The 27909-nt window shown below is 42.0% G+C and overlaps 2 protein-coding genes across 2 annotated transcripts; both read right to left on the bottom strand.

Moving 5' to 3' along the window:
• Positions 1 to 8: 8 nt before the first annotated feature.
• On the bottom strand, positions 9 to 10301 carry tacc3 (transforming, acidic coiled-coil containing protein 3). Its single transcript, XM_027030140.2, has 16 exons — positions 10186 to 10301; positions 8080 to 8251; positions 7580 to 7710; positions 5697 to 6896; positions 4994 to 5048; positions 4739 to 4907; positions 4597 to 4655; positions 4316 to 4449; positions 4157 to 4238; positions 3297 to 3446; positions 2495 to 2562; positions 2342 to 2385; positions 2080 to 2240; positions 1499 to 1605; positions 1000 to 1120; positions 9 to 662 (listed from the first exon to the last, which is right to left on the bottom strand). Exons 1-16 carry the CDS (start codon positions 10188 to 10190, stop codon positions 597 to 599), a joined length of 2724 nt encoding a protein of 907 aa, XP_026885941.2. The 5' UTR covers positions 10191 to 10301; the 3' UTR covers positions 9 to 596.
• Positions 10302 to 14596: 4295 nt separating this feature from the next.
• mycla (MYCL proto-oncogene, bHLH transcription factor a) lies at positions 14597 to 17154 on the bottom strand. Its single transcript, XM_027031268.2, has 3 exons — positions 16868 to 17154; positions 15764 to 16390; positions 14597 to 15265 (listed from the first exon to the last, which is right to left on the bottom strand). The coding sequence occupies exons 2-3, from the start codon at positions 16368 to 16370 to the stop codon at positions 14715 to 14717; spliced, it is 1158 nt and encodes a 385-aa protein (XP_026887069.1). The 5' UTR covers positions 16371 to 16390; positions 16868 to 17154; the 3' UTR covers positions 14597 to 14714.
• Positions 17155 to 27909: the final 10755 nt, after the last annotated feature.

Genomic DNA, 27909 nt, shown 5'->3' with positions numbered 1-27909 from the left:
ACCGGATCTACAACCAAAGAAAGCAATTTATTACGTTATACTCAATTTACTCACTGTAGGTACAAAAATCCACTTCAGAAACTCATTCTACCCATATTTGAGTTTACATTGTGTATTTCTTTAGTCATGGTAAAAGTCTACATGTATCCATCACTGGAACTACTCCATTTCCATGATACAGAAGGGTGAGGAGGGGGGGAAAAAAACAAACAAAAAAAACAAAACAAAAAACAAACACACGCACCACTAGGGTGAATAATGTCCTCATAGCATAATTAGTATTGGAACACCCCTTTCATTGACCAGTACTCTCCTCTCCCCCCCCCCCAGTTTGAGTTGTATATAGTCAATTGTCTACTACCCAATCTCATCTTATATGTTACAAGGTTTCCCCACTTTCCCTCAACCCAGGGGGAAAAAAAACAAAACAAACAAACACCTATGAGCAACTATGTTGTCTGAGTATTGTAAGAATGAAACTTCAAGACAAGACAAATCCACTATGAGCACCATAAAAAAAACAAACAAAAAAACAGTACTTTATTTAGTCAACAACAAAAAAAAAAAAGGACAAACACATGTAGATCAGATTAAATTCATTGCTTTTGCACTTTCATAATCAGTTCATCACACAGCTTGGTCACATCTTCCACCTCCTTTGCCTGAGGAAAAAAAAAAAAAAAGGAAAAGAATAAGCAACACCTTAGAGCTACAGCTCAAACTAGCAAATCTTAACCTGTATTCAGGTGGAATCACCTGTCCTATCAAAAGATAGGAGTACATCAGCCTAAATCCCACCATTCTAGATTTCAGTTCTGCAAAACAGTGGATATATTCAATAACTACACTTTCAGAGGATGGCACAAATTCAAAACTGGAACAGTAGAGAGTTCATTCCACTAGTGTTTTTGCAAATCAGAGAAACACCCCATAACTGCTCAGTGTGTTCTGCTGAAGTCCTCTCAGTGTCTGCATTTCAGCTCTGTAGTTAACAGGTACCTTTTGCTCCAGGTTCTTCTCCAACGACTGTACTTTGAGCTGCTCCCTCCTGAGCTGGACCTGAAGGGTAGACACTTCAGCTGACAGCTTGGAGCGGACCTCAGCAATCTCCTTATTCGCCCTGGACACAGGCACAAACCCCACAAAGCCTCTTACTTTCATGTGCGCTTCTGCACGGTAAAGGGATTAAGGTGTCTCTAAACAGCATGAGTCAATGATGCAAGCCGTTACCCTTAATGCCAATCCCACAGTCTTCCAATGGGCCTAACCTGGACATATCACCCTGCAAATCTTCCAACCCCAAGACCACTTACAAACCTAACTTTCATATGGCCAAAAGACCAGGATTAGCCGATCGGAAGAGTTAAAATGGGAGTGAACTCAAGTCAAAAACGTAGTGTAGATGTGCACAGCACAGCCTCAGGACATCTAACAGAAAGATTGAAGGGGTCAAATCTAGCCATGGAGCAGGAGGGAAACAAGGATAGGTGGTTATTACTGGTCGATTTTCTCCTCTGCATGAGATTTTAACATCTGGTAGCGCTGCTCCTCCTTCTGCAGCCTAGCAAGGTAGTTTTGGGCACACTGCTTCAGAGTCTCCTCATTCTAGACACAAACAGACACAGACTTTAGCCAGTGTTTCTTGTGGCAGCATGCCAACCATAGCAACATTTATTAAGCCACATTTCCCCCTCCCCCCATTATTTTTAAAATGGGCAAGTCTTTTTTCATGGTTAACATGCTGTACATAGCTGCTAGTCAATTTGACTGCTCATGCACATGAATAAGATTCATTCTTCATCTGACACTATTTTGTCCTTCTGTCCAGATGAAAATTGATTTAATAATAAAAAGAGTATTGGCAAATCTCTTAGAAATTAAGAAAATAAAGCCAAACTGTCCAGGGTGATTAACTACCCTCCCTGAACAAGCACTACTACTAAATCAAACACCACACCCTAACTCCCCAAAAATTGAGAAAACAACGCCCCTACTTAAAAGTACTTAGAGTGCACCCAACCTTTAAATGGTACAAAGTGCATAAAGTGCTTGAAAGGCTCACGAGCAAGGTAAGAGCACCTTCTTGAAGCCCTCGAAGACCTCCTTGCATTTGTCTAGGCGTCTGAGAACATTAGAGAAGGAGCGTTCCATGTCGTTGAGGTCTTTGGCCAGCTGCTGCTTCTCCTGAAAGAGCTTACTCAGCTCAACCTTGGCCAGCTCTTCCTTCTGTTTGTGTGCAGCTGCACATACATAAACCCACGTAACTTAAAATGGATAGACGGCAGCCAAGTCAAATTCTACATCTATTAAACCAATAGGCTTCAAAGGAACATCAACTTACCTGTGCTTTGAGAAATGAAGGCCTCACACTCCGACACCTTGAACCTTGGGGGTGGAAATAAAATTCCTTTTCAACTGCATGCGGGTAAATCCATACACCCAGGTGCACTGAACAGACCCTTAGGAAATGGGTGAATGAATGAACATGGCTTACATCATGTGCTGGTTATCCAGATGCAACTTCTCTATCTGCATTTTGAGCCCTTCCTCCTTCTCCTCAGCCTGCAAGAAAAACACACTGCTATTATTTTTAAGCTCATGCACTAGCTTATTTAAATTAAAAACAAACACCACGCCCACCCTAAACCAAACCACTGCAGTAATAGCACACTGAGGCCAACCCCTTTCACTGCCATTTACACACAATCCAGTGTAGTCTGTATTGTAGCATTCTAGTAGCACAAGCAAAATGGTTCAAGTCATCTTAAGTCAATATTTCATTTGAAAAATGGACCTTCAAGCCTGAAGCAGAAAAGCCAGTATCTATCACCACTTCTGAGAAGACCGTCACTGTGTGTATACACGAAATGTTCTTATAGGCAAGTCTATCCAGCAATGCCAGGTAGTTATTTCATGCCATACAAGACCAGGTTCCTGCATCTCTGAATAGGGAGAGACTGAATACCTGAAATATCGTTTCAAATAACCATTTTGAAGCTTCAGGTACAAGCTGAAAATAATGACAAACTGAGGTCATGTTCCATAGCACACAAAAATGTATTTTTTCCAGTTGTTCCAGCTTCTACACATGTGCACATCTCCATAACAAGGACGACAGACTCGGCAGCACCGACCTTATAATACAAGCCTAGCATTTTCGCAGTTACTCCTTTACAGACAAGACAATTGGATCTTTTTTCCTAAAAGGAAGGTTTTGTTGCGATACAGAGGCCATTTGGATTTATGAGCTTTCCACTGGTATTATAAAGGTCTCTGGCATACGTGCGTGTACTGACCTGTTTACGGGCCCTCTCCATGGCAGCATCCATGTCCTTCTCACTGTACTTTAGAACATCAACAATGAAGTCCTCACTCTTCTGCGCCTGTTTGAAGGTGGGCACCAGCAGGTCCAGCACAGTGGGATCCTTCATTACTGGTGTGTCAGCCTACATACACAAGCCATTTCAGGCACGAATTCAATGACAGTACAGTACAAATGCACACACAGATATGAAAGCCTATACAACCAGAGGTTTCTGAAGATATCTTAAACATGCATGTGTGTGAGGCAGAGGTTGTATGCCGTTTCTCAGATCAAGACGTCAGTCCACCATTAACACCCAATTCTAGTGCTGGCTTTTTCCATCAGAATGTTTAGTGAAATAATTAAAATCCACATAAGAAGGATGATATCCTACAGACAATTACAAGAAGTACAGAAGTACAGAGGACTAACTCAGGGTTCGTTCATATTTGAAGTTCAGTTCCCTTGGTTCGGACCAAAGCAGAAAATGATAGCCAACTACATTGTTACATTTCAGTCATGCTTTGCTTGGCTCTCATTGACATTCATTATTGAACCAAAGATGTAAACAAAAGTAATATGGATATGGCCACATCCTGATTGGACAGCTTTTATGACATATTGGAAGATGAGGCAAACGACTCATTCACATATGGATGAATTAGCAGTGAGCCAGGTTCCAATACAATCACTGCTGTCACGGTCAGCCCAATCAGCCACTGTTTCTTAGCTGCTAGCCATAGTGCTAATGTAGCACCTTTCTGTCCCACCCATGACTGTAGCAGTTAAATGAGAACCCAGAGAGAGAGAGGGGAGGCGTGTGTGGGTGGGCAGAGGAAGGTGGAAGCTTACTGGTGGAGGGAAATCATCCAGTAGCTTTGTACTTTCCTGTTGACATTTCTGCCTCACCTCAGACCTAGCTGCTTCCATCATCCTGCAACAGACACTTTGTTCAGATCCTCTCAGTAATAAATCAGGCATGCGTCTGTGCCTGTGTGAGTAGGGACTGACCGGATGGCAAGAGAGGGCCGTGGGAGGCTGAATGCAGAGCTGTGGTTGTCAGCTGCAGCTTTCTTAGGGCTTTCCTTCAACAGTGGGTCAAACTTCAAATAAAGGGACTGTTTACGCAGAGCAGACTCCTTAAACTACACACACACACACACACACACACGGGTCAGAGGAGTAGAGAAAGTCACCAGTTCAAATTAAGACAAGAATATATTATGACAATATTTCTCTGGAAACTACATGTATAAAAATATAACAAAGAAAGCAAGCCAATAGCTACTTACTGCGGTGCACCCAAACTGCTCCAAATAATCAATCTGTCCGTCAAAGTCGGTAGGCATGACTACAGAAGCAGGAGGTAACAAATCAGTTACTCTGTAAATTTGGCAAAGACTTTCACACAGAGCAGCCCTGCAGAACACTTACAAATGGAGCCAGGCACAAACTCCTCATCAGCTGCAACTGTGTCAAATTCAGCACGCTGGCTGCATGGGCGGAGCTCTGGGGACACCACTCTGGCTATTGGCTTATGACTGGTTGGGCTATGGGGTACGTCACTCTGGGCGGCTGTGCAAGGCATTGCCTCTACCTCTGGCTGCAATGGGGAAATGCATAGTCAATGCTGGTGACAGTCAATTGGCTAGAGTTGAAGAAAGTTATACTCAAAAAAGGATCACTGACCTTAGTCAGAGATGGTTCATTCTCAGCAGTCTTTTCATCATCGCAGAGACGAAAGCTGTTTAAAAGAGAAAGTTAACAAGTCTTTAGCACTACACAAACAACTTACAGAAAAAACTGCAGTTCAGGGTGGCTTTGAACACGTGCTGGTTTTAATATACAAGTGGTCAACCCAGGTGGTGAAAATACCGCTCAAAGTTGACTCCTGAAACACAGCTACACAAACAATTGTCACCAACCCATGCCAACTCTTAAATGCATCAAATTGGTCTAAAGCACAGCAGTGAACTTTTGGAACCTACACGCTACATAGCTCTTTATTGACCAGATTACAAGCAGTGAAGATGGCTGGTATTACAGTTTTATCTACCCACAGCAAAGTGAACATGCTGGGTTAAAGGCCAGACCATGTAACCTACCTCTATGGCATCATTTAAGCTCAAATGTCAATTTACTAAACTGGCCATATTGAGTTTCCTCAAGTTTGGTTGGGCATGCAGTATGCAACAGTGACACCAATATTATAATGCTAGTATCTGACTATATACTGGTCCAGAATGATAAACGACAATCCAAAAATCTGTCAAGAGTACATCTACAGACTTCATAAGCCTCCCACAAAGCACACCAACCCATCAATGTGCATTTGTTGGAGATCATATGGCTAGTATGGGAGGGAGCTTGTGCGACCCATTCAGATACCGACCTGGGTCTGCTGTTTTCCACATGCTGATCAGGAAGTTGGTGGGACTGCGTGGGGGTGTCAGGCTGCTGTGCCTCAGCCTGTGATGGGGCAACCAGATTCATATCACTCTGCTCTTCATGAGGGGGAGAGTTCCCCATCTTTGCAGACGTTCCAAATGGGTTAAAGTTGGGGTCATCAAACTTATCAAAGTCAAAACTGTAAGCACCTCTTGCAACAGGGACGTCTACAGGTGCACGGTCATTCGTTGGATCGCTGGTTTCGGGTTTGAGTTTGACTTCTAGAGTTTTCTTCTCAGCCAGAGCAGAGGTGTTTTTTTTGGTGGCTGGCTTGGAGGCTGGGGGTCTCTTCACACCGAGACATTTGGGGGGCGGCTTGCGTTTGACATCAGCACCATCAGAGTTAAACTCCAGTAGCACGTGGCTGTCTTTAGCTTGAAAAGTAGCTGAGAGCATCTCAGCATCGTTGGGCTTCTCCTCTGGGACAGCATGAAGGAGCTGTGGGGCAGATGCATCAGCTTCCTTCTTAGGCTCAGACACCTCATCTTCTGTTTTGTAAGGTGGGGACTTATTGACCAGTACTTTCCTGCCAAGAGGAGGAGAGTTCTGGATCTTTGAGCCACCAGTCTGAAATGGATTGAAAGAGTCAAGATCATCCAAGTCAATTTTGTATGACCCTTTAGGGGGCAATGGTGAATCTACAGCCTCTGAAGGGTCCTCTTTAATAAGACAACTGTCTGAGGTGGGAGCTTGCTTGGCAATTTCCAGAGTCTCAGCCTCAGTGCTGCTGTGATCCATGGCTGGTGTTACAGAATTCTTTGGTTCAATGATCACTGTGGTGTCCGATCTGTCTACTGAAAGATCTGCCAGGGAATTCTCCACAGACGGAGTGAAAGGGAGAGTCTCATCCAGAGCCATGTCTGTCTGACCAGGTTTTTCTGGAAATCTCACCACCTCCTCATGCACAGATGTTGATGAAAAAACAACATGTTGTTCTGGCTCAGTTGTACTTGATATAACAGAAGGCTTGGGTGGAGACAAAACCACCGCACTGGACCCTTGAAAGGGATTCATGGACTCCAGGTTGTCAAAGTCAATGACGTAGCCTCCTTTGCCTTTAATGGGCATGTCGTCATCAGGGTAGGGAGTGTAATTCTTACCCGGGCCATCAAATGGAGCCACAGGACCACATTGCAGAGATGTTCTTTAAAAACAAAACACCACACACACACACACAAAATGAGCATTTTGGGCTCCATTATGGGGGACGGATAGGCATAGTCTTTGGTACACCGTGACTGCCAGGTATTGGATATTTCAGAAAGTCTCAGCTACTTGCTGAAATTTTTATTCAAATATAACATGACATTAGCTGGTCCATAGAATTTGGGGAAAAACACTCATCACAGGTAACTTGGCTAGTCACCTTATGTTACTAAACAGTTAGCATTAGTTCCCGTATTTACCAATTTAATTTAAAAAATAACTACAACTTCCAGCTTCCAAGCCAATGCAAATGTTGCTAATTTCTAAAAATAAGTCATTTATGTCTTTTGAAGGCGTGTCCTAAAGCACATTATCACATCTGTTATCTAAATCGTCACACACTTGCTGCATTTAGTTTTAAATAAGTATATACAGAAAATAAACATGGCAAAAAGGCTCTAGATAATTAGCTGGACCATCTTCATAGCTCCATTGCAAAGTCAGTAAAAGAACATAGAACATCAAATACATATTAGCTGATCAAGTACATTTGGGAGTCCACACCAAATTGTGTGAATGTAATTTGCCTAATCATTTTGAATTAGTTTGACACCACTGACTTGGAGTGCACGGTAATGTTAGCAAGGGCTCAGAAGTGTAGGGAACAGGTTAAATGCTTACTCGGTAGGCACGCTCAGAGAGAGCGACTCCAGTGCCTGAGTACAGTCATCCATAGAGTCCATTTTCCCAACACGGCTGGGGGACATAATCTTCCTAGTGACTGGATCTCGGAGTGGAGTTTGGAAACAAACCTGGAGAAACAGCAGAACCAATTATGATCAAAAAGGAACATTCTGACTACAGAAAAAAAATGCCTAGAGGCTCAACCTTGCCTGCAATATCCATTTCAAACTGTTTTTCTTTTTTTTTTTTTTAAATGAAGGTTGGGACCCAGACAGAGCCCAGGCACAATGAGAGTGGATTACACAAATAGAACAAAATGACTACAAAAACAGCAATAAACAAAACAAGTGGGTCAAGTTTAGCAAAGACAGGCATTTGTCATGCAACGGGAGAGAGAGGGAAAAAAATTAATGGAGATAGATAACAGATCACAATCCCAGAGACAAAGACGGCATCTCAAACAGTTGGCAGTCCAAGTGAAAGATGTAAAAGCCTACCTTTACTCCTTTGGGAAAGTTTTTGAGGTTTTCAGCCTGCGACTGGCGCAGGATGGAAGGCCTGCCAGTGGGCTGATTGAGAGCAAATATGTCACCAGTGGTTTCGGATGTGATGGACTTCCGTACTGAACACACTCCCTGATTCTCATCATTTACCACCACTGAACTCATACTGGGAGGGAGAGGGAAGTGAGGAGGAGAGGGGGGGGGGAAAAAAAAAGAAGCAAGAAGCAAACTGTGACTGAAGCATGGGGGTGACATCTCATGAAAAGGGCCACTCCCTTTTTGGCACTCACTGTACACTAACAAGCTGGGTTTACTGATAAGCCTAAAGTCTCACACCTCAAGCAAACAGCAGTGAAGTGCTGTACAGAGCAACACTGGCAGAAATGACAAGAATCATGAATAGGTCCCAACTGGTCTCACATGTGCCTAAGAGTTGGCTGTGTTAAGTTCTTTTGGAATGAGTGTCACACTGGGTAGAGTGATTGTAGGTCCAAATGAACACACTACAAGAACATTATGCCCATTTATTAATTGTGTGCACATTGGTCAACATAAGCAAATGAATAAGTTAACGTTACACAGCTTCATTGGGACGCAAAATACGTTTATTAAAAAAGCCCCCTCCTCTTCCCGCTTCTCTGTAACAGAAAAACCATTAACAGAAAACCTAGCGTTAGCAACTGCAAGTCCACTGTGCACAGTTAGGTCAAATGGATCTTACGTCAGTAAGCTGATATGTGGTACCGATGGCTATTGACGTGTTTCCGGCAAAATACAGTAAAAGCTGCAAGTGGAGCTAAAGTGGAGCTTTGTCCAAAAACGTCATAAGTGAAAACACGGAAGGAAAAAGACCGCCTGTGGAAGTGAACCATGCCTTTAATGGAAACCCTGGGGATAAAGCAAGGAAAACGTGGCAAGTTAACGGTCCATCTAAGTCGTTCTACCATAAGCAGCGTACACTGCATTGTCATTCACACCAGCAAGGCAAAACTAACTACTGGTCACAATTCCGATCCTGTCATCATGACAGCTGAGAAAAAGGATGAGGAGAAAAAAATACCAATTGTGCAATTTCTCTCCGTGGTCCCTAGATTTCCATCAAGTGGGCTCAACAAATGAATTTGCCGAGCAAAACACCAATTTCAAATTCCGTCATTTAGCATGTCAATCAACATTTTGACTACATGGATCTATTTAAATAGTTAAATAGATCATTGCAAATAAATATACCAACATGGTACTGTTATGATACAATTCAAAGGCAAGTCAGATTAATCAAAAGACTTGTGGCTATCTAGGATAACTAAATTACTGTTAACTAACGTTATTGCTTGAATGAGGCCAAATTATTAACCTACAAGTCGTCAAGTATGTCGCCTCCCTTTATTTGAAGGGATAAATGCTAAATATGTAACCCATCTTAACTGTTATCCAACTGTCTACATATGCTAACGTAGCTATTGTGTTACGCACCCGGTTAAACTGATTTAAAGCTAAGCTAACCAGAGAGTAAACGTTTTGAAATTTGAAATAACGGTGACTGTTTTTGAAAAGAAGTTTAGTTAGCTAACGCTAGCGTTAGTCAAGATAGTAAACTCGGAGATAGTTAGCGTTAGTTGCTACCATTTTGCGTAGTATCAATTTAAAGTGAACTCATCTTTAATCGTCTGAACTAGCAATACAAACATACCGCAAGACACGGCTAACCTATCTTAGCTAACTAACCTAACCATTTTATCGCATTATCTGATTAGTGCTTGAGATCAGCGAATAAACCATTCTCTGACATAAGGGTCCCTGAATGAAATAGCTAGTCACGTTACCACAACTTAACTAGCCAGCTATGACTAGCGATAGCTTTGTTAACCTAACTAAAATTTAGTTATCTAGTTAGTTAACCTAGCTAGCGAATTACAAAGACGACTCAATAAAGATGAATCATTCGATGCTGGGAAGATGACCAACAACAAACGCTACCCAAGATATTGTAACGCTAGCTAACTAATTAACATCAACAGATTTGCTGCACTAATTGCGCATATAGTTTTACTTGGCCTCATTCAGCGACAATGACGGAACAAAGTTTGTTGGTAGACCCACCTCATTCAGCAAAAGCAGCAATGGTGTATATATTTTTCTTCAGGAATCGACAACGCTCACTCATTCAGACTTTTCACTTTTCTGGAAGCGTATATGAGCAAACCAACCGTCGGGCAAATTTCAAATTTAAACGCGTCGGCTTTAACCAATTACAGACACTGCTTGGCAGAGTATTACAAAACAGGCGGGGTGTAATATGAACCTTCCAATAGTCTTCCAGTTCCACAACCTTCCAGTTCCAGTTTTCGTGCAATACTAGTGGTCGATCCAGAAATAGACATGTGAACGAGCCAATAAGCATGAAAACGCATGGTAAACTACATGCACGGTAAATCCTCCATGATAAACATGACCCTATACGACCCATCAACAGCCAAATTAAATCAGTTGGTTCGTTGTTGAGTTTTTCTGTAAATCTGTACTTTGATTCTAATATACGCCTAAAACATGAGTAACATGCAGTGTAGGCCTAAGAGTAACGACCGTGATCCTTCATAAATTATAATGTATTTAATCCTGCTAGTAATCACCATATTTCTAAAATGTACCAGTAATCTAATCTGTAATTGTAACGGAATACCATTACCGCTTTTGTATCTTGATTACGTAACGCCGTTACATGTATTCCGTTATTACTCAACCCCTCCTATAGGAATGTAAAAATATCTCATCCCAGATTTCCGTCATGTTCAGCAAGGCATTCATTAACCGGTTCCGTTTTAACGTGCTGCATCTCCTGTACACTAGAGGGCACGCTATCTTACTACTGCACACTAGCAGAATAGCTACCGAAGAAAGTGGAAATGAACCAGTCAAAATAGTAGAGTAATATATTTTCTAAAGCATGAAAGTATTCCCTGGGTTTTTAAAATATAACAGTCAACAGTCAAAATAGGTTACACCCCATCTCAATGTAATCCAAATAACAATACGAAAGACAAAAGTAAATAAAGATAGGCTCAAACATTTACCTAAATGTATTAATTTATTATTGATTGTGGACTGGTCAGACCCACACACTGTGTACGACTACCTTTATTATAAATGGAGAATTTGCCCGGGCCAGTTATATGCAGTACGTGTAAACATACACAGAGGAAAGTTACGCTTTATGGAGAGTCGAGAGGCAGTGGAACAGCTGTGGTTTGCGGAAGGGCTGATTTCACAGGAAGAATGATGGGGAAGGAGAGAAAGGAGACATAGTATGTAATATGATTATGCTGTATTTGTGTAGATTTTAGTCGGTGCAGCTCTTTTATAACACACTCTTATTCTACAGATACAGCGACACAGTACCTTCCATCCACAAAAAACACACTCTCCTAAGCAGCCCAACACAAAGAGGACAGTTTAAAGACATTTTGAGGAGAATTAAAGAGATTAAGACAGCAAAAGCCATGATTAAGATGTGCAGACTAGTAACACCAATTCGAAACAAAACCAACACCAGGAATTAAAGAATTGCACTCTTTTTTCACTTTCTCACGCAGGAGTTCTATGAGTGTCAATGGCCAGTAGAATACTTCATTAGAGACAGATCACATCATCTGCACATGATTTCAGTTATAATTACACCAGATACTGCGGCTTTAAAACTTTAACTGCTCACCCCTGACCTATTTTCACACTCATACAAAATATTCAAACTTCTACGTACATGCATCATCATACGTACAATCACGTAAAAGTATGCTCCTGCATGGCCACACCCCAAACTCATTTCATTTCAACTATGGAGTCCCTGCTGGAGCCCCCTCCACAAGGCAGACAAAGACCACGCCCTCTCTCCCTAAATCAATTACCTTCACCAATCTTTCACTGCCAGTGTTTGAGCTACAACTTTATTGACCAATCAAAACACAGAGTGGGAGGATGCAAATGACGTCACCAAGAAGCCTGCAACAAGCTCTGAATTCCATTGAGGACCTTTCTCTATTGATCAGGCAATAGACAACACATTCACACAAAGCAACAGCTGCTCACTCCGGAATTGCAGACATGCACACACATGCACACTCACACAGTCAGACATGCAGTGTCTAGACCTGATTCTGAGCTGCACATTTCAACATCAATTAAGCTGTAAATGCAAAACAAAATCAGTTCAAATACAATATTCTGCTAACACTAAGAGCGAGCGATAGACCTTTTTTTCTAGTTTGTAAACAAAGATGACATTGTGAAGATGCATAAACATTTTAGCAATGGAAGTTTGTTTCACAGCTAATTCAAGTGAAAAAGATAATATATATTGTATGTACGTGGGTCAAGGCATTATTCCACTTTCTTTGGAATTGCAAATTCACATATTTGACGCCCCAAAAAACCTTAAAAGTCTTACCGCTTTGTCATTCACAAAAATGCAGTCTACGAGAAAAAAAATATTGTTTCCTGTTTTCAGAGGTCAGTGAACGAAAACGTATACTGTAATTTCAATAATGGTAATTAAGAACTGATCAAATCAACATTTGCACGAGTTGGTCAGACCGTTCATTAACGTAGCAACAAAAGTATATTGATATGATGCCTTGATATAAAATCAGATTTTAAAAAGTTCACGTCAAATTAATTTGGGATATATGACAAAGCCGTATGATGCCCCAGGAGACTGATGAGGGAATACTTAACTTGTCATAACATATATAGATTAGGAGTTGCAACGGACTACCGTCCCTTGTCCGTGGTAACACCACAAACGGTTTAATGACTGATTTGTCATAGCGTCGACAGTGGCCCTGCCCAACACCAGCGCGTCATGGTTGAGCCGCTATTGTCGCGATTTATATTGGCATAGAATATGAACAGCTGAGTAAAAAGTTAAATACTAGCAACAGCCAGTCGTGTTTGATAATCGCATATATTCATTTTTAAAGTCAAGATAAAAAACGGTCGCCAACATGCAATTAATCAACTTTTTATTTTTTCAACAAGGCAGGTCCTGACCACTCGTTAATTGCGTTCATTTCTAAGAGCACAGCTGAAATGAAAGAAAACTGATGAATACGTGTGCAAGTGCGCCCATTTTTATCCAGATGGCTGTGGTGTGTTAAACTGGGCTTAATCTTAGTCCAGATGAGACCATTTCATTTCACTTCGACGAGCAACACAACCTTATGTAACAGAATTTGTTATGGTTTTATTCACAAACCAGTGGTTATGTCTCTGACTATAAAGAACACTGTGCTCCAGCACCTTATCAATATATCAGGTGACAAGCTGTATAAGAACCAAGGTAGGTTATGGTGTAAACTACCTACATTACCCATTTTTAGTTTGACACAGAAGATGGTAGTGGGATTGAGTATAGGGACAAAAACTCCTTTGCGAGCAGCACCCCCACTAAACATACTGCAGCCATAGCACCATATGAAGAACAGGTTTGTGGTGTTCACAGGGAACGTGTGTCTAACAGGTTGTGCGGGGCGGGGGTGGGGGCAGTTGTAAAACCTCAGTTGACCTGTGTTTAAATTACTAACTTCACTTCCTCCTAGACTCTTAAATGTGCAAAAACACACAATCAGGATAGCAACATGGGGGAAAAAAAAACAAAAAAAAACAAACACACACATTCTGCTCAATACGCCAGTGGAGAAAATTCAGGAACCGCAACCCTGTAGAATCTCATTAGCTGCCAATAGTAATAACTACCTTTGTTCAAAACACACACCACCACATGAGCAACAATAGATTTCAGTTCAACGCCCAAAAAAAACAACAACACGAGACCAATACATTAGCTTTCCCCCAATGCATTTATTTTTTATTTTTTAAAGCAAAATAGAATTTGTTCTTAGGTAGATACAGGAGGAGGGGCCAGGGAACATCCAGATCAAGTAATTACAATACAGTTTCTGCAAAGTCTCATTATATACACACACACACTGACAATACTTTACTCTATAGATACTGTGCATGTGCATAACTTACTGCCATTATGACTGCACACAGACATAAATGAGGTATCTTGGGCAAAGCACATTTTACCATCACTCAGAAATGGACCTCTGAAAACAGCACTGCCACACACCATCCACTGACATTGGTAAATCAAAACCATACTGGCACTCATGGAGAAAGAAAAAAGAAGCAGAATACAGGCCCCATTTTTCCACTGAGGGCCATGCATGAACATCTTCTCTTCACCTGAGTTTGTTCATCTCTGTTCACTCGCATGCACAAGAGCAGGGACCAGATCCCAACCTAGAATGCACACACAGTACATACTGAGGTGTTTCAGTAAGATAGAACCTCCTGTCCACACGACCATAAACAGCATATGATGGGTAGGACGGATGTCCGATTCTAATGAGGTCTGACAGACGTTCCCAAAACTCTTCCTGTTCATAAGGTGCAAAGTTCACCTGGTGTGAGAACTTCCCTGAAGCTTCAACCATCCTCCACCCCTTTATCCCCCCCCCCCCCTCCCCCATGTCTGTATCCATGGGTCATGCTGCAGTCAGTGCAATCCCACCACACTTCCCTGGCAAATTCGCTCCGACTCAGTGTGCTGGATCCAGTCCAAAAGCAGCTCAGGGGTTCTTGAGGGCACTGATCTTGCGAAGCAGCTGGTGCCGCCTGGCTCGAAGGTTCTTTCTCTCATGCGCCTGCCGCCGTTCGCGGGCACGCAGCTGCAGTAGGTACTCTGTGGCGCTGGTCAAGATGGCCACTTTTGAAGTCTTCGTCGAACCAGAGAGGCCCGGGATCTCGCTGCGCAGAGCCTGGAAGCGCGAGCGCAGGTCATCCCGCCTCTTGCGCTCCAGGAAGTTGCGCCTCTGCTCGGCCGAGTCCTCCGAGTCTGAGGTGGCCGGCGAGGAGAGTGGCGACAAGGACGGAGACGGAGACACCCCGGGGCCTGGGCGGAGACGCTTGCCGGGCGGCTGGGACGACCCATCCTCGCCATCTGAATCGGGCGAGGGAGCGGCGTAGTTGTGCTGCTGCCGGTGCAGGGAGACGTGGAAGTGTTTGGGACATGGACCATGAGGGTCGGCACTCACAGCAATGGTGACAGGGCTGCGGCGGCCCGGGGGGCGACCCCGCCGCGGACGGTCGTCCACGGTCACCACGTCCACCTCGTCCTCATCTGGGGGCGGGACAGGAAGACGTGTGCTTAGCAGAGCGCAGACACAGCCATGCACACAGCGCCACAGCCTGAATTAAAGCTTGTGGTATCGGAGAATATAGGTGCAGTTACAGCAACACCATGTGTCAAGAGAGAAAGGGGGCCTTGGGTGGTATCACTTTTGCTTACATATCACAAATGTTATGGGAATTAATTTGTGCAAGAACAGAGCGTTTTTCAAAGAATGTTTCTGCCATAACCTGCTTGCTGTCAGTATTGCACCATCCATTGAGACTCAGATGACATAACTAATATGGAGGAGGTAAAGGACATCACACGTGTGTGAAGGTTAAACCCAACTAAATAAAAAAGTGTGCCAAAATACACATTACTGGTTTATAGTGAACGTTTCCCTTAAAATACAAGTTTTAACACTAGGGAAGGTCAAAAAAGACACCATGCACAATTTCCTGTCATCACAGCTACCTGTAATTACATTTTCTGCATGACCTTTCTTACCAGAGGAGTCAGAACGCGACTCTGAGCCAGAGGAAGCCGTGGTCGGTTTTTTAGCGTGGAGAACTGGGAGACTGAGAACTGCCGTGGGATTCACACATCGTGTCGCCTGGGTGTTGGTCAAGGGCGTGCCCGGCGCGGCGCGCTGAACTCGTGCTGTGTTCACACCGGTGTGCGAGGCGGTAGGGGGTTTGATTTGAGACGTGACCGGTGGTCTCTCGCTGTAGCCAACTTTTTCCAACTGATGACTCGCGGAAAAGCCGCTCCACATGCAGTCTTTTATAACAATAGAGCTGAGATTTCCGAAAATGTCCAGCGGATCGATTTTGTACGGTCCACCATAATCCTCCTCGAGCGTTACGACCTTTGGCGGTTCCCACCCCAACCGGTCTGCCGGTAACGGGAATAAAGTATCACTATCGAATGTCCTCGAGGGTGACATGGGCGGGGTGGGTAGTAACTCAAATTTCTTCCAGATATCTTCGCTCGGCGCTGTGGATTTAAAGTAGTCCTCCTCTGTGTCCATCTCGTCGTAAAAGTAGTGTTGATACTGATCATGCTCCATAGCCCAGTTCGCCTGCAACGCCGCAACAGGGTTTATTCCAGCCATCCGAGCAGAAGTTTCGCAATCTGGAGTAAAAAAAAAAAGAAGAAAGATGGCACATGACTAAATTTCGTCCGAACGCCAGGCAGCAGTTATGGATTATGATACTTAAAACTACACAGATCACTGAGAATAAGACCCATTCTCACATGTGCACTGTGAATGAACACGGCAGCGCCTTGCTGCAACAACCTTAACAAGAAACTACACCAGTACTGCAACGTTACTATTCGTCTTTCACTAGCTAGTGAACTAGAGTGCAAAATAAGTTAAATATAAAATTGTTACACAAGAAATGTGTGGGTTAGCTAGCTACTCCCTTCGAAAATTAAGATTTTCCGCATTGCGAGGGAAGATTTGTGGCTAGCACTTGGGACCAAGGCAGTTACAAAGAACCAGGAAACACTGCAGAAGATTCACGTGAGTCAAAAGTTACCTACTTAAAAATCAACGAAATTTAGAATACGCTTACCTAAAGAAGAAAGTGAGTCGAGATTACTTACCAGTTCATTTGATGGACGACCTAGGCAATCTGAATAAATCCTAGGAAAGGCGAAAGACAAAGACGTGCCGTGTCCGGCTTGAGAACAATCGGTCAACTCCAGGGGGAAAAAAGCTCGCGGGGCAACAAAACGCTGCACTCCGGCGGTCTTTGTTTTAAGCCGCTTAACTCCCACCAATAAAAGTAGTAAGAAAACAAAGTGGGTGTCTAGTTACAACGGCCGGCTCGACCACTGCACCGACTTCCAACCGCACCCCTCAAGCCCACTGGCAGCTATTTCGCGCCAGATCTGCGTCTTTGTGTAGCCTGAGAAGCGCGAGCCCCACCCACCGGCGCGCGTGGTGGGGGGTGGAGTTGTTCCCATCTTGGTTTGTGAAACTGACTCGGAATTACGGAATTACCGGTTAATGCATACATATAAGTAGTTCTTTGAGGACAAAATAAGTTATGGTAAATATAGTTACCATATCCAAATTACATATAATCAATTAAAAGTGGCGGCGAGTGCCTAGCTCAGTTTCAAAATGAAGCTGTATTGAAAAGGAGTGTCCCGAGCTACAATTTTATGCAGTTTTATACCCTGTTCAAATGCACGTTCAGCCGTAGGGTAACATACGGTAACATAGTGGGTAGGACCTTCAGTGGCATCCAGAGTAGTCTCAGTTCATCGTGTACGCAGTAGCCATTATAAGATGGGTAAAACTGTGGCCATGAAGGGAAGTACATGGGACATCTAAAGCAGTAATATGTTGGCTGATTACTATTAGGTGTGTGCCAAGAAACACTCCTCACACTGTTACCAGCAGCCTTATCTGTAGCATTGAACTACCAGAAATGTAGTTTGTTTGTTTTTTGTTTTTTTTTTTCTCAAATTCTGACTACCATCTGCATGTCAGTAGAAATCTAGATTCATCAAGCAGTCAATGTTTTTCCAATCTTCAGTGGTCCAGTTTCTGCGAGGCCGTGCCCACTGTAGCATGTTCTTGGCTGACAGGAGTCGACCACGTGTGGTCTGCTGATGTAACCCCTTCATCTCAAGATCTGACATGTATGTTGAGTTGCCATAGCTTTCCTGGCTGTTTGAACCAGTCTGATAATTTTCATATGACGTCTGTCTTCAACAAGGCATTTCGACATGCAAAACCGTAAATTAAAAAATTTTAAACTAAATTTTAGAGACAATAGTGCATGAAAATCTCAGGAGATCAGCAGTTTTGTAAAGGCTGGCACCGAACAACATGCAAAGGTCAGTCACTCAGATCCTATTTTAGTCCCAATTTAGATGTTTATTGATATCAACTGAAGTGCCAGACCTGTGGCAACTGAAGTGCCAGACCTGCATGATTTTGTATTGCCAAAGACTCCCTGATTTGATAATTACATAAATGAGTGGGTCTAAGTGTTTCTGAAGAAGGGCCCTGTGAGTGTGTGTATATACACTTGAATGTATCATCTAATCTTTGTAGGTGCACAGCTAGGAAAATATAATTACATCAATAGCCAAGGCTTTATATAAAACCAAACAATGAGTGTTTTAAACCAAATCAGAACACTTAAAGGCTTTCTCCTTTGCCTGCATGCTAAAGCTCATTTTCAGCACAATGGTTTCAAAAAACACACAAAGGGTGATTCCTGTTAAAGACAGCGAGGTGTGAACTGAGTGATGTGCAACGACCACATCCATTCTCGCCCGCAATGTGTAAAACTGCGGCGTGAATGACCCCATTGGCCAGGCGCGGCTGGCAGGGCCCAGTGTTAATGAACAGAATGGAAGCCTTCATCACTGTGCGTTAAGCAGCCAGGTGAGGAAAGAGACCTTACTAGCCTGAGCAGAAGAGAAGTAGCGTGGTGGTTGATGTAATGAATCAGTCAAATAAACACCAGAAAGTACCCTGTCTACAGTAGTCCCCGCAGAATGCACACAAATGTCATACATTCTGCTGAGGCTCTGTCTTGTTCAATAACATTTTTTTCCCTAAAAGGCAGTAGACTACATAAATTAGTTTAGTGTGGATGTATCACACATAAGAATAAGTGCTGGAATTACTGGAATTGCATGCACACACACACACATGCTTCTGATGACTGTGATCCACTTTTCTTTCATTATAGTTTATATTAAGTAACTGTAGTGAGATTCATTTCCATCCCTACCATTTAAACATTTAAATCCACCTTTACTTTTCCAGGTTTTCCTCATCAGGTGTGTGTGTTTCCTTTCTTATGCTTACCAACCTAAAGGGCTGTTACACAACCATGTGGGGATAAGCTTGGGAAGTTTTATGGCTTGTTTGTAATTTGAACTGCCAAAGAATGAAATAAATGACATTGAAACTGTAAACCGTTCAGTTAACATGAACACTTTTGCTGTTGATGCTTCGGGGCATTTTAAAGCAGATATCTTCATATCCTGAAAAATCTCATAGAATAATTTTCACTTTTGATTGACAAACATCTCCCTCAGTGTCAGTAGCCATGTGAAATGTTTGAGTATTCTTACACAACTACATAATCAATCACCATCAGTAAATAAACACATACAATTAAATAAGAAAAGTGTTTAGATTTTCTTGTACTATTTTAAAATGCGGGAGTGTTTGAGAGCCTCCTAGTGGATAAAGTGTCCATATGATGAACTTTCTGTGCTTGTATTGATGTCACATTTGCCTGTATCCTCTTTGCCACTGTCTGGAAGGAGACAAAAGACAGATTTTAAAAATTCCGCTCAGTTCCCCCTCCCCCGCCCTTGAAACATAAGAGAGAGAACACATACATTCACAGTTACCCCCGCAACTCCATCTCACACATACACAAGCACACATGCACACGTGCAGTAACAAACAACAGTAGCAATATACTGCTATGACCAGTTAGATTGCAGTTAAGACAGTCAGTAAGACTCAATTTTTTTTTTGTCATAAACACACTGGTTTATTTAATACAATAATGATCATTCTTGAATTAGGAGAAGACTTAATAGTATTTTTTCTGCATTTGTTCAGGTTTTGTCATTAGCTATCAAAGTAACAGTTATTGAGCATTTGGTTGTTATAACATCCAGGCAGCACGAGATACTTTTTGTGTGTGAGGTAATTATTCACCAAACACAACACTCCACACCAAAGCCATTCCAATGGGGTCTAAAACTCTCCGTCTGTTCCACTCTTTCTTTCTCTCCTCTCTCCACTCCTTCGTGACCCCCACCTCACAGCAGCAGAAACTTGCCAGTGCCTTTGTTACAAATATAATGCTTGATGCTAACAAAGGAGTGAAAAAGGCTAGCTTAGTAGGCTAGCAGCAGCTGATACTGGGGAAGGTGCTCATTGTTCTAAAAAGTCTAGTCTAATATGCGCATGCTAAGTGAGAGGAAAGGGGGAAACAACCCCCTTTCAACACACACACACACACACACACACACACACACACACACACACACACACACACTTCCCTGACTTCCCTGAGAAAAATAATTCACCAATAAAGCATTTTAAGTCAAGCTCCATCTGTCTTCCCATGCTGATGGAGAAAAGCTGTTTAGGTTGATCCAAGCAAAAATGTGGATCCTATAGTCCTGGATGATCCATGGCATTCATTTCTGCGCAGTCTGACAACAGTGTGTTGATTGTCGATTAGGGCATGTATGTAGGGCCACTGGACAAAAGATGAGATGAGACATGTCGCTTTTAAAGGAATGTTTTAACAAAATGCAATGTGGCTGTTGAGTTTGTATTCACGTTTATGACTTTTAAAGGAGCACGTCAGCCAAAATCACTTTTCTAGACTGTTCTGCTCACTTGTCATTCAGACAATCTTCTACTACATCTGTTGTGCAAATGTGGCTTTTTTCTCTGTCCTTTTTTGTTTTTATATGCTACCCTTGATAACAAGTGGCACCTTCTGTTATAGAACACTAACACAGAAGGATAGCAAGATTTTGACACCAGACATTGTAATAGCTGATTAGCTGTAAGAAAAATACAACATAAACTGGTACTTGAATTTGTCATTTTAGATGATGTAAAGTAAGTCAGGGCCTGTTTCTTGAATAATTTTTTGAAGAATGATGTTACAGCTGAATTGTGGAAACCATCGAGTTATGCCCAGCCATCCCATATTTCCTTCACTTCGGTATTTGTTCCAGCTCAGAAGAACACCCCAGGTTTGTAATATTCATAAACGTACTGTAATAACACAATAAATGAGCTGCGGTTAAACCTCTCAGCAGTTAGTTGCATCCTGGAAATTAAGGAAATTACTCGTCATCATTTGGATGATGATTATTTAACCACTAGGGGGAGGCAGAAATCTACATTGCTCAGTGGGCCGTATGACAATAGTGACATTGCTGTATATTTCTACAGTGTTTTGTTGCCTTAACTGGCTTGAAGCTTTGTTTTTATAGTACTACTACTACTACTAATACTACTACTACTACTACTAATAATAATAGTTGCCAAATTTGTCTAGCACTTAAATCAAAGGTCACTTTACACAGTATAGAATAAGAAGACAATATCAATAAGATATCATCCAATAAGAACATGCCGAGTTTTGGATGAGATGCAGTTTATTAAGGGATTTAGCAGGAAGATCTGAAAAACTGACAAGGAATAAAATGTTGTCGCTCAGGCTCTCATGCATTATGATGTCATATGACCGGGTCAAAATCATTTCTCCAGGGGGATAATATAACTTTAAAACTTATAAATAAGTAAAAACCACAGTAACACACAAATTCTACTTGCAAAATGTGCCATCCAATAATCATTGAAAAAATAAAGTAGCATTTGTCTGTCATTGTTCCATCTAATTAAGAAAAGTTAGAAATGTGAGTAATAAAGGCAGAATTTTGAGACATAAAGACAGAATTAAGCAGTCATCTTTTTAAAAAAAAAAAAAAGATGTCTGAAACAGGCTTCTATAGATTTCTGTGTGAATGCAGCCCACGAGGGAGTCTTGTGCCCTTTTTTGGGGGGGGGATTGGCAGGATGTTTACTTATGCTAATTAGAAACAACTCGTGCGCGCTTTCAAGTTATGGGGGCATTGGGATTCATCATTATTTGGATATAGATGTGAACACTTCTGGCATTTAAGAACAGGTCCCAAACCTGACACAGACTTTTTCTTAGGACCTTTCTCAAGAACGAATTTAAAACCAAAAATCTTTTATATTTGACATTGGAAGACACTGGTGAATGAGGTCCAATGTCTTGTCAGCCAACTCTTCTGGCTCCAGATAACGGTCAGATATTTAGCAGCAGTCCTTTGTCTTGGGACAGACAAGTACAAATACATCTAAGGCATCATAGATCTGGTTTGCATGGTTTGGCTTTAGAGAAATTTGATTGAATAGTTTGGAAGTTTGGTTTAGGGACTGCAAACAGCTGTTGTCAAGCCCACTCTTAGTATACGTCACTCAGTTTATAAAGTCCTCATCAGTCAACACAAGACTAGATTCAGATTATATAAGTCGTTGTCAGCCATTGGCACAACTGGAAAATGCTGAAGGATGTGTTATGCATTTATGTAGCAGACAGAGCTCTAACCGATATGAGGTAATGAAGAATGTGATGGAATATAAAAATAAGAAGGAGCTGAAGGAAACAAGTTTTAAACATGCCAGTGTATTAAAAACATATATACAAACTGGTTAAATTCAGAAATGACCAAGACCAACAAAACAAACAACCTAAAATAACAAACAAAACATACAAACTGATTACCAAAGAATAAAAACCTCCCTTCCAAAAACAGGAAAACCCCAGTACCACCACCACCACCAATAGCAAAAACTGGTGTACCACCAGTGCACTCACTTAACATTTACACTGTAAGTATGTTTATAATATTAACCACATTATTTTGGGAAAGGCAGGCTCCAATTATAGTCCTTAAACAGGTCAAATACTGTACACAGTGCACACAAAAGTTTTTTTTTTTCTTCCAAATGTCAAATGTTTATCTTCCATACAAAACTCAATAAACATTATTTGATTTGAACCTCATCACACCATCAACAGTGCCTCACACATACATAGAAAAACTCTTGTAAGATAACTCCTTGGACTAAACAGCAATGATGGAATTAAAAATCAATCACTATGAATCACTAAAAACGTCCTTTATCAGTGTTCAGTGATAATTAAAGGATACTTACCTTTTGACATCCCTGAGTGGAAAGGAAGGTACACATTTCTGAACATGCATTCTTGTCATTAACATATAGATTGTTGGGTGGATACAGAGCAGGATTCACCTTAATGAAAATTAAAGAGAAATTTCCAACATCAAAACATCACCAACTCTGAAAGTGCTATGCAACTGTTTTTTTTTTTTAAATTTGTATTAACATTTGGCAGATGCCCTCGCCCATAGCCACATATAGATGTGCTTTGCAGTCTCTACCAAATACATATCCTCATGTGAGAATAGATGGCTCAGTGTTATGACCACTATCGGGCTCAATCCCTGTGTAGTGTACAAATAACAATGGCATCAAGATTCCCGATCACAAGAGAGCGAGTTGGGTAGTGTGAACACTACAGTGACCTGATGATTTTGAAAGTTGTGTAGAGTGGCCGTGGCTAAATTCGTAGCAGGAAGTGTCCTTTGCAAACAGTCAAAGCACAGCATTACCGTCTTCCTAACATTAAACGAGGAGATGTTTCATAGCCTCAAATCCTTCAAATCATTCACAAGATTAAGATGCAGGGATTCAAATGTGTCACATCGCAACCTGACCATACTTCACAAAATGCTTTTCTCCAAACAAGAACAAAGGTTAAGTTGAATGCATCTCACGTGAGTTCTCTTCTTACAGGGCAGTAACCTTAACAGGGGTAACCCCTATGACTAAATAGGTCCAACCTGTTACAGATATTTGACAGCTTATCAGATATTCACAGCTTTTGCTGTTTTTGCCTCCATTTCTAGTAATTTGTTGCCAGAGAGGCAGACAGTAATGACGATCAAGGTCATAGTCACAATACATTGGAGGGACACACCAACACATTCAGATATGCTCAAAATGTCCCCACAATAAACTGAGGTTAAAAAAAAAATGTAAATGTTGGCTGGGTAGATGGATGGATGGATGAACGCATGGACACACCGACTTTGTCGCGTGCTGGCAAAAAAGCGGCGTTAGCAAGCTCAATAATATCAAGAAGGTGGTTTATCATCTCTTTCATCCTTTTCTTGTCTAATCAACAAAATATCTGCCATATTGCTGACTATAACTATAAAGCAATAATGTGTCTCAATAATCCTCTTCACTATCAGTGTCAGCGTTGTTTGAATCGCTGGCTTCACTGTGCTGCCAGCAAATACTTCTAGCCAGTGTCTATGCAGAACATTAAATACTAACATTAGCAGCATTAGGAAGCATTAGGAAATGTAAGACAATAAATTAATCTAACACAGTGTCAGAATACAAACAGTGAGTAAGTGTATATTAATTGGTGTTTGGCAGTAAAAACATTTACCATTTACAAGTGAGCTGAGGTAGGCTGCCCTCCGCTACTTTCACTTTTGCAGGTGGGTGTACTGGGCATATCCAAAGTACAGTGGTGTGTCAAAATGTGGGTGTGTTGACAGGAAGAGAGTGTCTAGAGAGTAGGTGGAAGCATGAATGTAACTTCCTTTGTGATTTTGGGAAGTATTCCCTCTGACAACATCCTTCCTTGACTTCTCTGAAGCTTGGTGGGAGATAATATCGCTGAATCTTGACATCAGCTAGGTTCTGCAGGTCCAAGAGCCAGGACTCCTACTATGACTGAAGATCAGATAGTGGATCATCCCATCCCAATTTTTCCTCGACACATTTGCTGATGTATTTGTTTCCCAGATAAAATGTAAGGTGCTACAAACCCAAGTGGGTCATAGACAGAGGCCACTGTTGATAAAACTTCTCTCCTAGAGAGTGGACGTTCATTCACATCTGCTCCGAATCAGAACTGATCTGAAGTGACTCACCATTTAACCACTAGTGCTCTCTCCATTTGTGGCTCACCCAAGGCCAAGTATTGACTTCTTACTGTTTCAGCACAATTTTCTTTATAATTCGTAGCTTGCCAGCATTACAGAGCTGCCTCACTTCACTGACTAGTCGTATTGCATCATCTTCTGTTGATACACTAGTCAGGCCATTATCCACATAAAAATGTCTTTCGACGACAGCTTCACTGAAGCGACCTTGTCCTTGAGCAGCAATGTGTTTGAGATCGTAGTTTACACAGCCAGGTGATGAGGCTGCCCCGAACAAGTGTACTCGCATTCGGTAGACTGATGGTTGGGCTTGGATGACTCCATTGTCCCACCATAAGAAGCTTAAATATTCCTGAACTTCTGCTCTTACGTGGAATTGATGGAACATGCGTTCAATATCACACATTATGGCTACCGGACCCTTGCGAAATTGACAGAGAACACCTACTAGGTTGTTTGTGAGCTCTGGTCCTGTAAGCAGATAGTCATTCAAGGACATTCCTTGAAACCTTGCTGAACAGTCAAACACAACTCGTATTTTGCCTGGCTTCTGTGGGTGATATACCCCATGGTGAGGGACGTACCAGGCAAGACTCTTGTCAATATCTTCTTTTCGTACCTTCACGGCATCTCCACCAGTTATTGTTTCATTTATGAAGGCTGTGTAATCTTTATGGTATTGCTTGTGCCTTTAAAATCTCCTTCTTAAGCACGTAAGACGGTGATTTGCACATCTTCTGTTGTCTGGCAGACTTGGCCTGTCTTCCTTAACTGGCAAAGGCATTTCACAATAACCGTCAGTTTTGATCTTAATTCCTTCCTCCATTATTGATATAATGATATTATTGATATCAAGATCCTTTTGAGAGAGGTTAGCATCCTCTACAGTTCTCTCACTGAAGTCTGATTCAAGTACATTTAGCACATCTGATGGAGTAACTAACTCTGTGACTTGTGTTCGACATGTATATCAGACTTCATTTGTTAGACCAGCATGTGCCTGAACCTCTGGTATCACTTGTCTCACAATAATCCACTGGCTGCTTCCAATCGCATTGCCATAGTCAACACAGGGATCGACGCAGCCAACTATACTCCAGCCAAGATCTGTTCTTTGTGCGAATGGCTCATTATTCTTGCCTGACACAACTTCTCTGAGTAACAGGGCTTGAGAACAGTTGTAAATTAGGAGCAGACCAACCTCGCATTCAATTAAAGGAGCAATCTCTTCAGCCAGATACTCTAGATAAGGCCATGCCCTTCCTGTTTTTTGTGTAGGAATATGACTTTGACTGGCAAGAATAAATGATCTCGAATACGTTACTGGAAGAGCAAGTTTCTTTGATGACTAAAAGCCTCTGACCTGCAGCCCAGTTAACTTCAGGCTTGAAATAACTGTGCTTCTGGATGACAACATGGAGAGTTTTAATTGCACATGCTCTTTCTGTGTATTCAGGGTGGTATCACTTTGGTTGTCCAGAAATGCAGAAATGAGAACTTAATTCTCCGGATGACTCCTTGTGATCAACCATACTGGAACAACTGGAGACGTGTAGGTGCTATTGATGTCTTGCACCACTCTGTTAGACGCTTCATTTGACGTTTCATCAACCTGCTTAGACTCCGTTCTTTCACTTGATATTTCTTTCTCCCATAGGCGTTTCCCGTTTTTCCTTTGTGTATTGTCCTGTTCTTTCTTTCTGCTCTCCTTGGGGTGGTCTTCGTGTAAACATGTTGGGTGTTCACCCTTACATAAGTCGCAGACACTCCTCCTTTCACACTTCCTTTAGCAGTGTCCTGATTTCAAACACCCATAGTTTTTGGGTTTCCACAAACTTGACTCTGTCTGCAATCAATTTGTCCATGAACATATGACATTTGTGAGTGTCATGGCTTGACTTCTCACAGCAGATGATGCAACCTTTAGAATCAGAGTTTTTTTCAGAGCTGCTTGCCAGCACCTTTGCACCAACAGTTTGAGTCCTTGGTGTCTTCAACTTTTCACCATCAACAGACTTCAGCGCGTGAAGAGAGGTCACTGGATTGCAGGCTATTTTAGCTTTCTTTGTGACAAACTCAGCAAACTGGCTGAAGCCAGGAAATGCCTCGGTTGCTTCTTCAAGCTCAAAATCTTTTGTTCCATCGGGCAGTTAACCAATCAGAAAGCTTGGCGAGTATCCTTTGATTTTCACCACAATCATCTAGGATTTTTAGACTCTTGATCTGAGACATTGCTGTTTGACATCCCCGAAGGAGGTCTGAGAACATTGTCCTTAGGTCCTCTCTCGGGCCATGAGGTGAGTTTTTCCCTGAAAGCCTTAGCAATCACAAAGGAGCTTCCATACCTTTCGTCCAGGATGTCCCATGCTGCCTGGTAGGCTGCATCTGTACCCAACAAGAAATAACTCTCAGTAGCTTTCTTTGCAGATCCACCAACATACCTGCGTAGGTAATAGACCTCATTTACTGGAATGTTCTCCTTGTCTATCAATGTTTGAAATACTGAGCTTTAGAGTTAATCATAGCAGCGGCTGTATGAACTAATGTCCTGTGAACAGTTAGTGGGCGAGTGCATAGTTCGCCACCCACAGCTGTGGTGAAACAAGGCATGCTATAGCGCGAACTGTCGATTTAATTCCAACTTAATTGTAATATCAGTGTGTAAACTGTAGACAAACGTTTATAGGCGCGGACACACGCAGGTGTAGACAGGGGACTCTGCATATTCAAATTTTCACTAATGGCATTTTCGACACAAACTAAAGCTGCATTTCCAACAGACATCACCTTGAATAACTTCAGCCTTGCTTTATTAATAGACATCGCTTACTTTCTGTGTTTCGTCGTACTTGCACCTAATCTTTTACAAACAGTATTTATTACTTAAACAAAAGGGCTGTTCGATGCTTTAAAAAAAAATAGCAGACATTGGGGTTTCAAATCAAGAGCGTATGCTGTGGGCGGGGACAGCTCCAGCGGCGCAAAGGAGCATATGCCTCTCAACAGCGTGACCGAGGCGGTACATTGTTAATCCAAGTCGCTACCGGCAGCGAAGA

This window comes from Electrophorus electricus, chromosome 11 (genome assembly GCF_013358815.1).
Source record: "Electrophorus electricus isolate fEleEle1 chromosome 11, fEleEle1.pri, whole genome shotgun sequence".
Taxonomy (NCBI): domain Eukaryota; kingdom Metazoa; phylum Chordata; class Actinopteri; order Gymnotiformes; family Gymnotidae; genus Electrophorus; species Electrophorus electricus.
The sequence above is the reverse complement of the archived record's forward strand: the minus strand, read 5'-3'. Positions and strand labels throughout refer to the sequence as shown.

Excerpts from the sequence above, each read along its gene's own strand:
- mycla (XM_027031268.2), bottom strand. The coding sequence starts at position 16,370 with ATGGCTGGAATAAACCCTGTTGCGGCGTTGCAGGCGAACTGGGCTATG. Across the intron at positions 15,266-15,763 it reads GTCGCGTTCTGACTCCTCTG|ATGAGGACGAGGTGGACGTG; the intron begins GTAAGAAAGGTC and ends TCCCGCCCCCAG.
- tacc3 (XM_027030140.2), bottom strand. Across the intron at positions 4,908-4,993 it reads ATGAACCATCTCTGACTAAG|CCAGAGGTAGAGGCAATGCC; the intron begins GTCAGTGATCCT and ends TCCCCATTGCAG. Across the intron at positions 2,563-3,296 it reads TGGAGAGGGCCCGTAAACAG|GCTGAGGAGAAGGAGGAAGG; the intron begins GTCAGTACACGC and ends TTTTTCTTGCAG.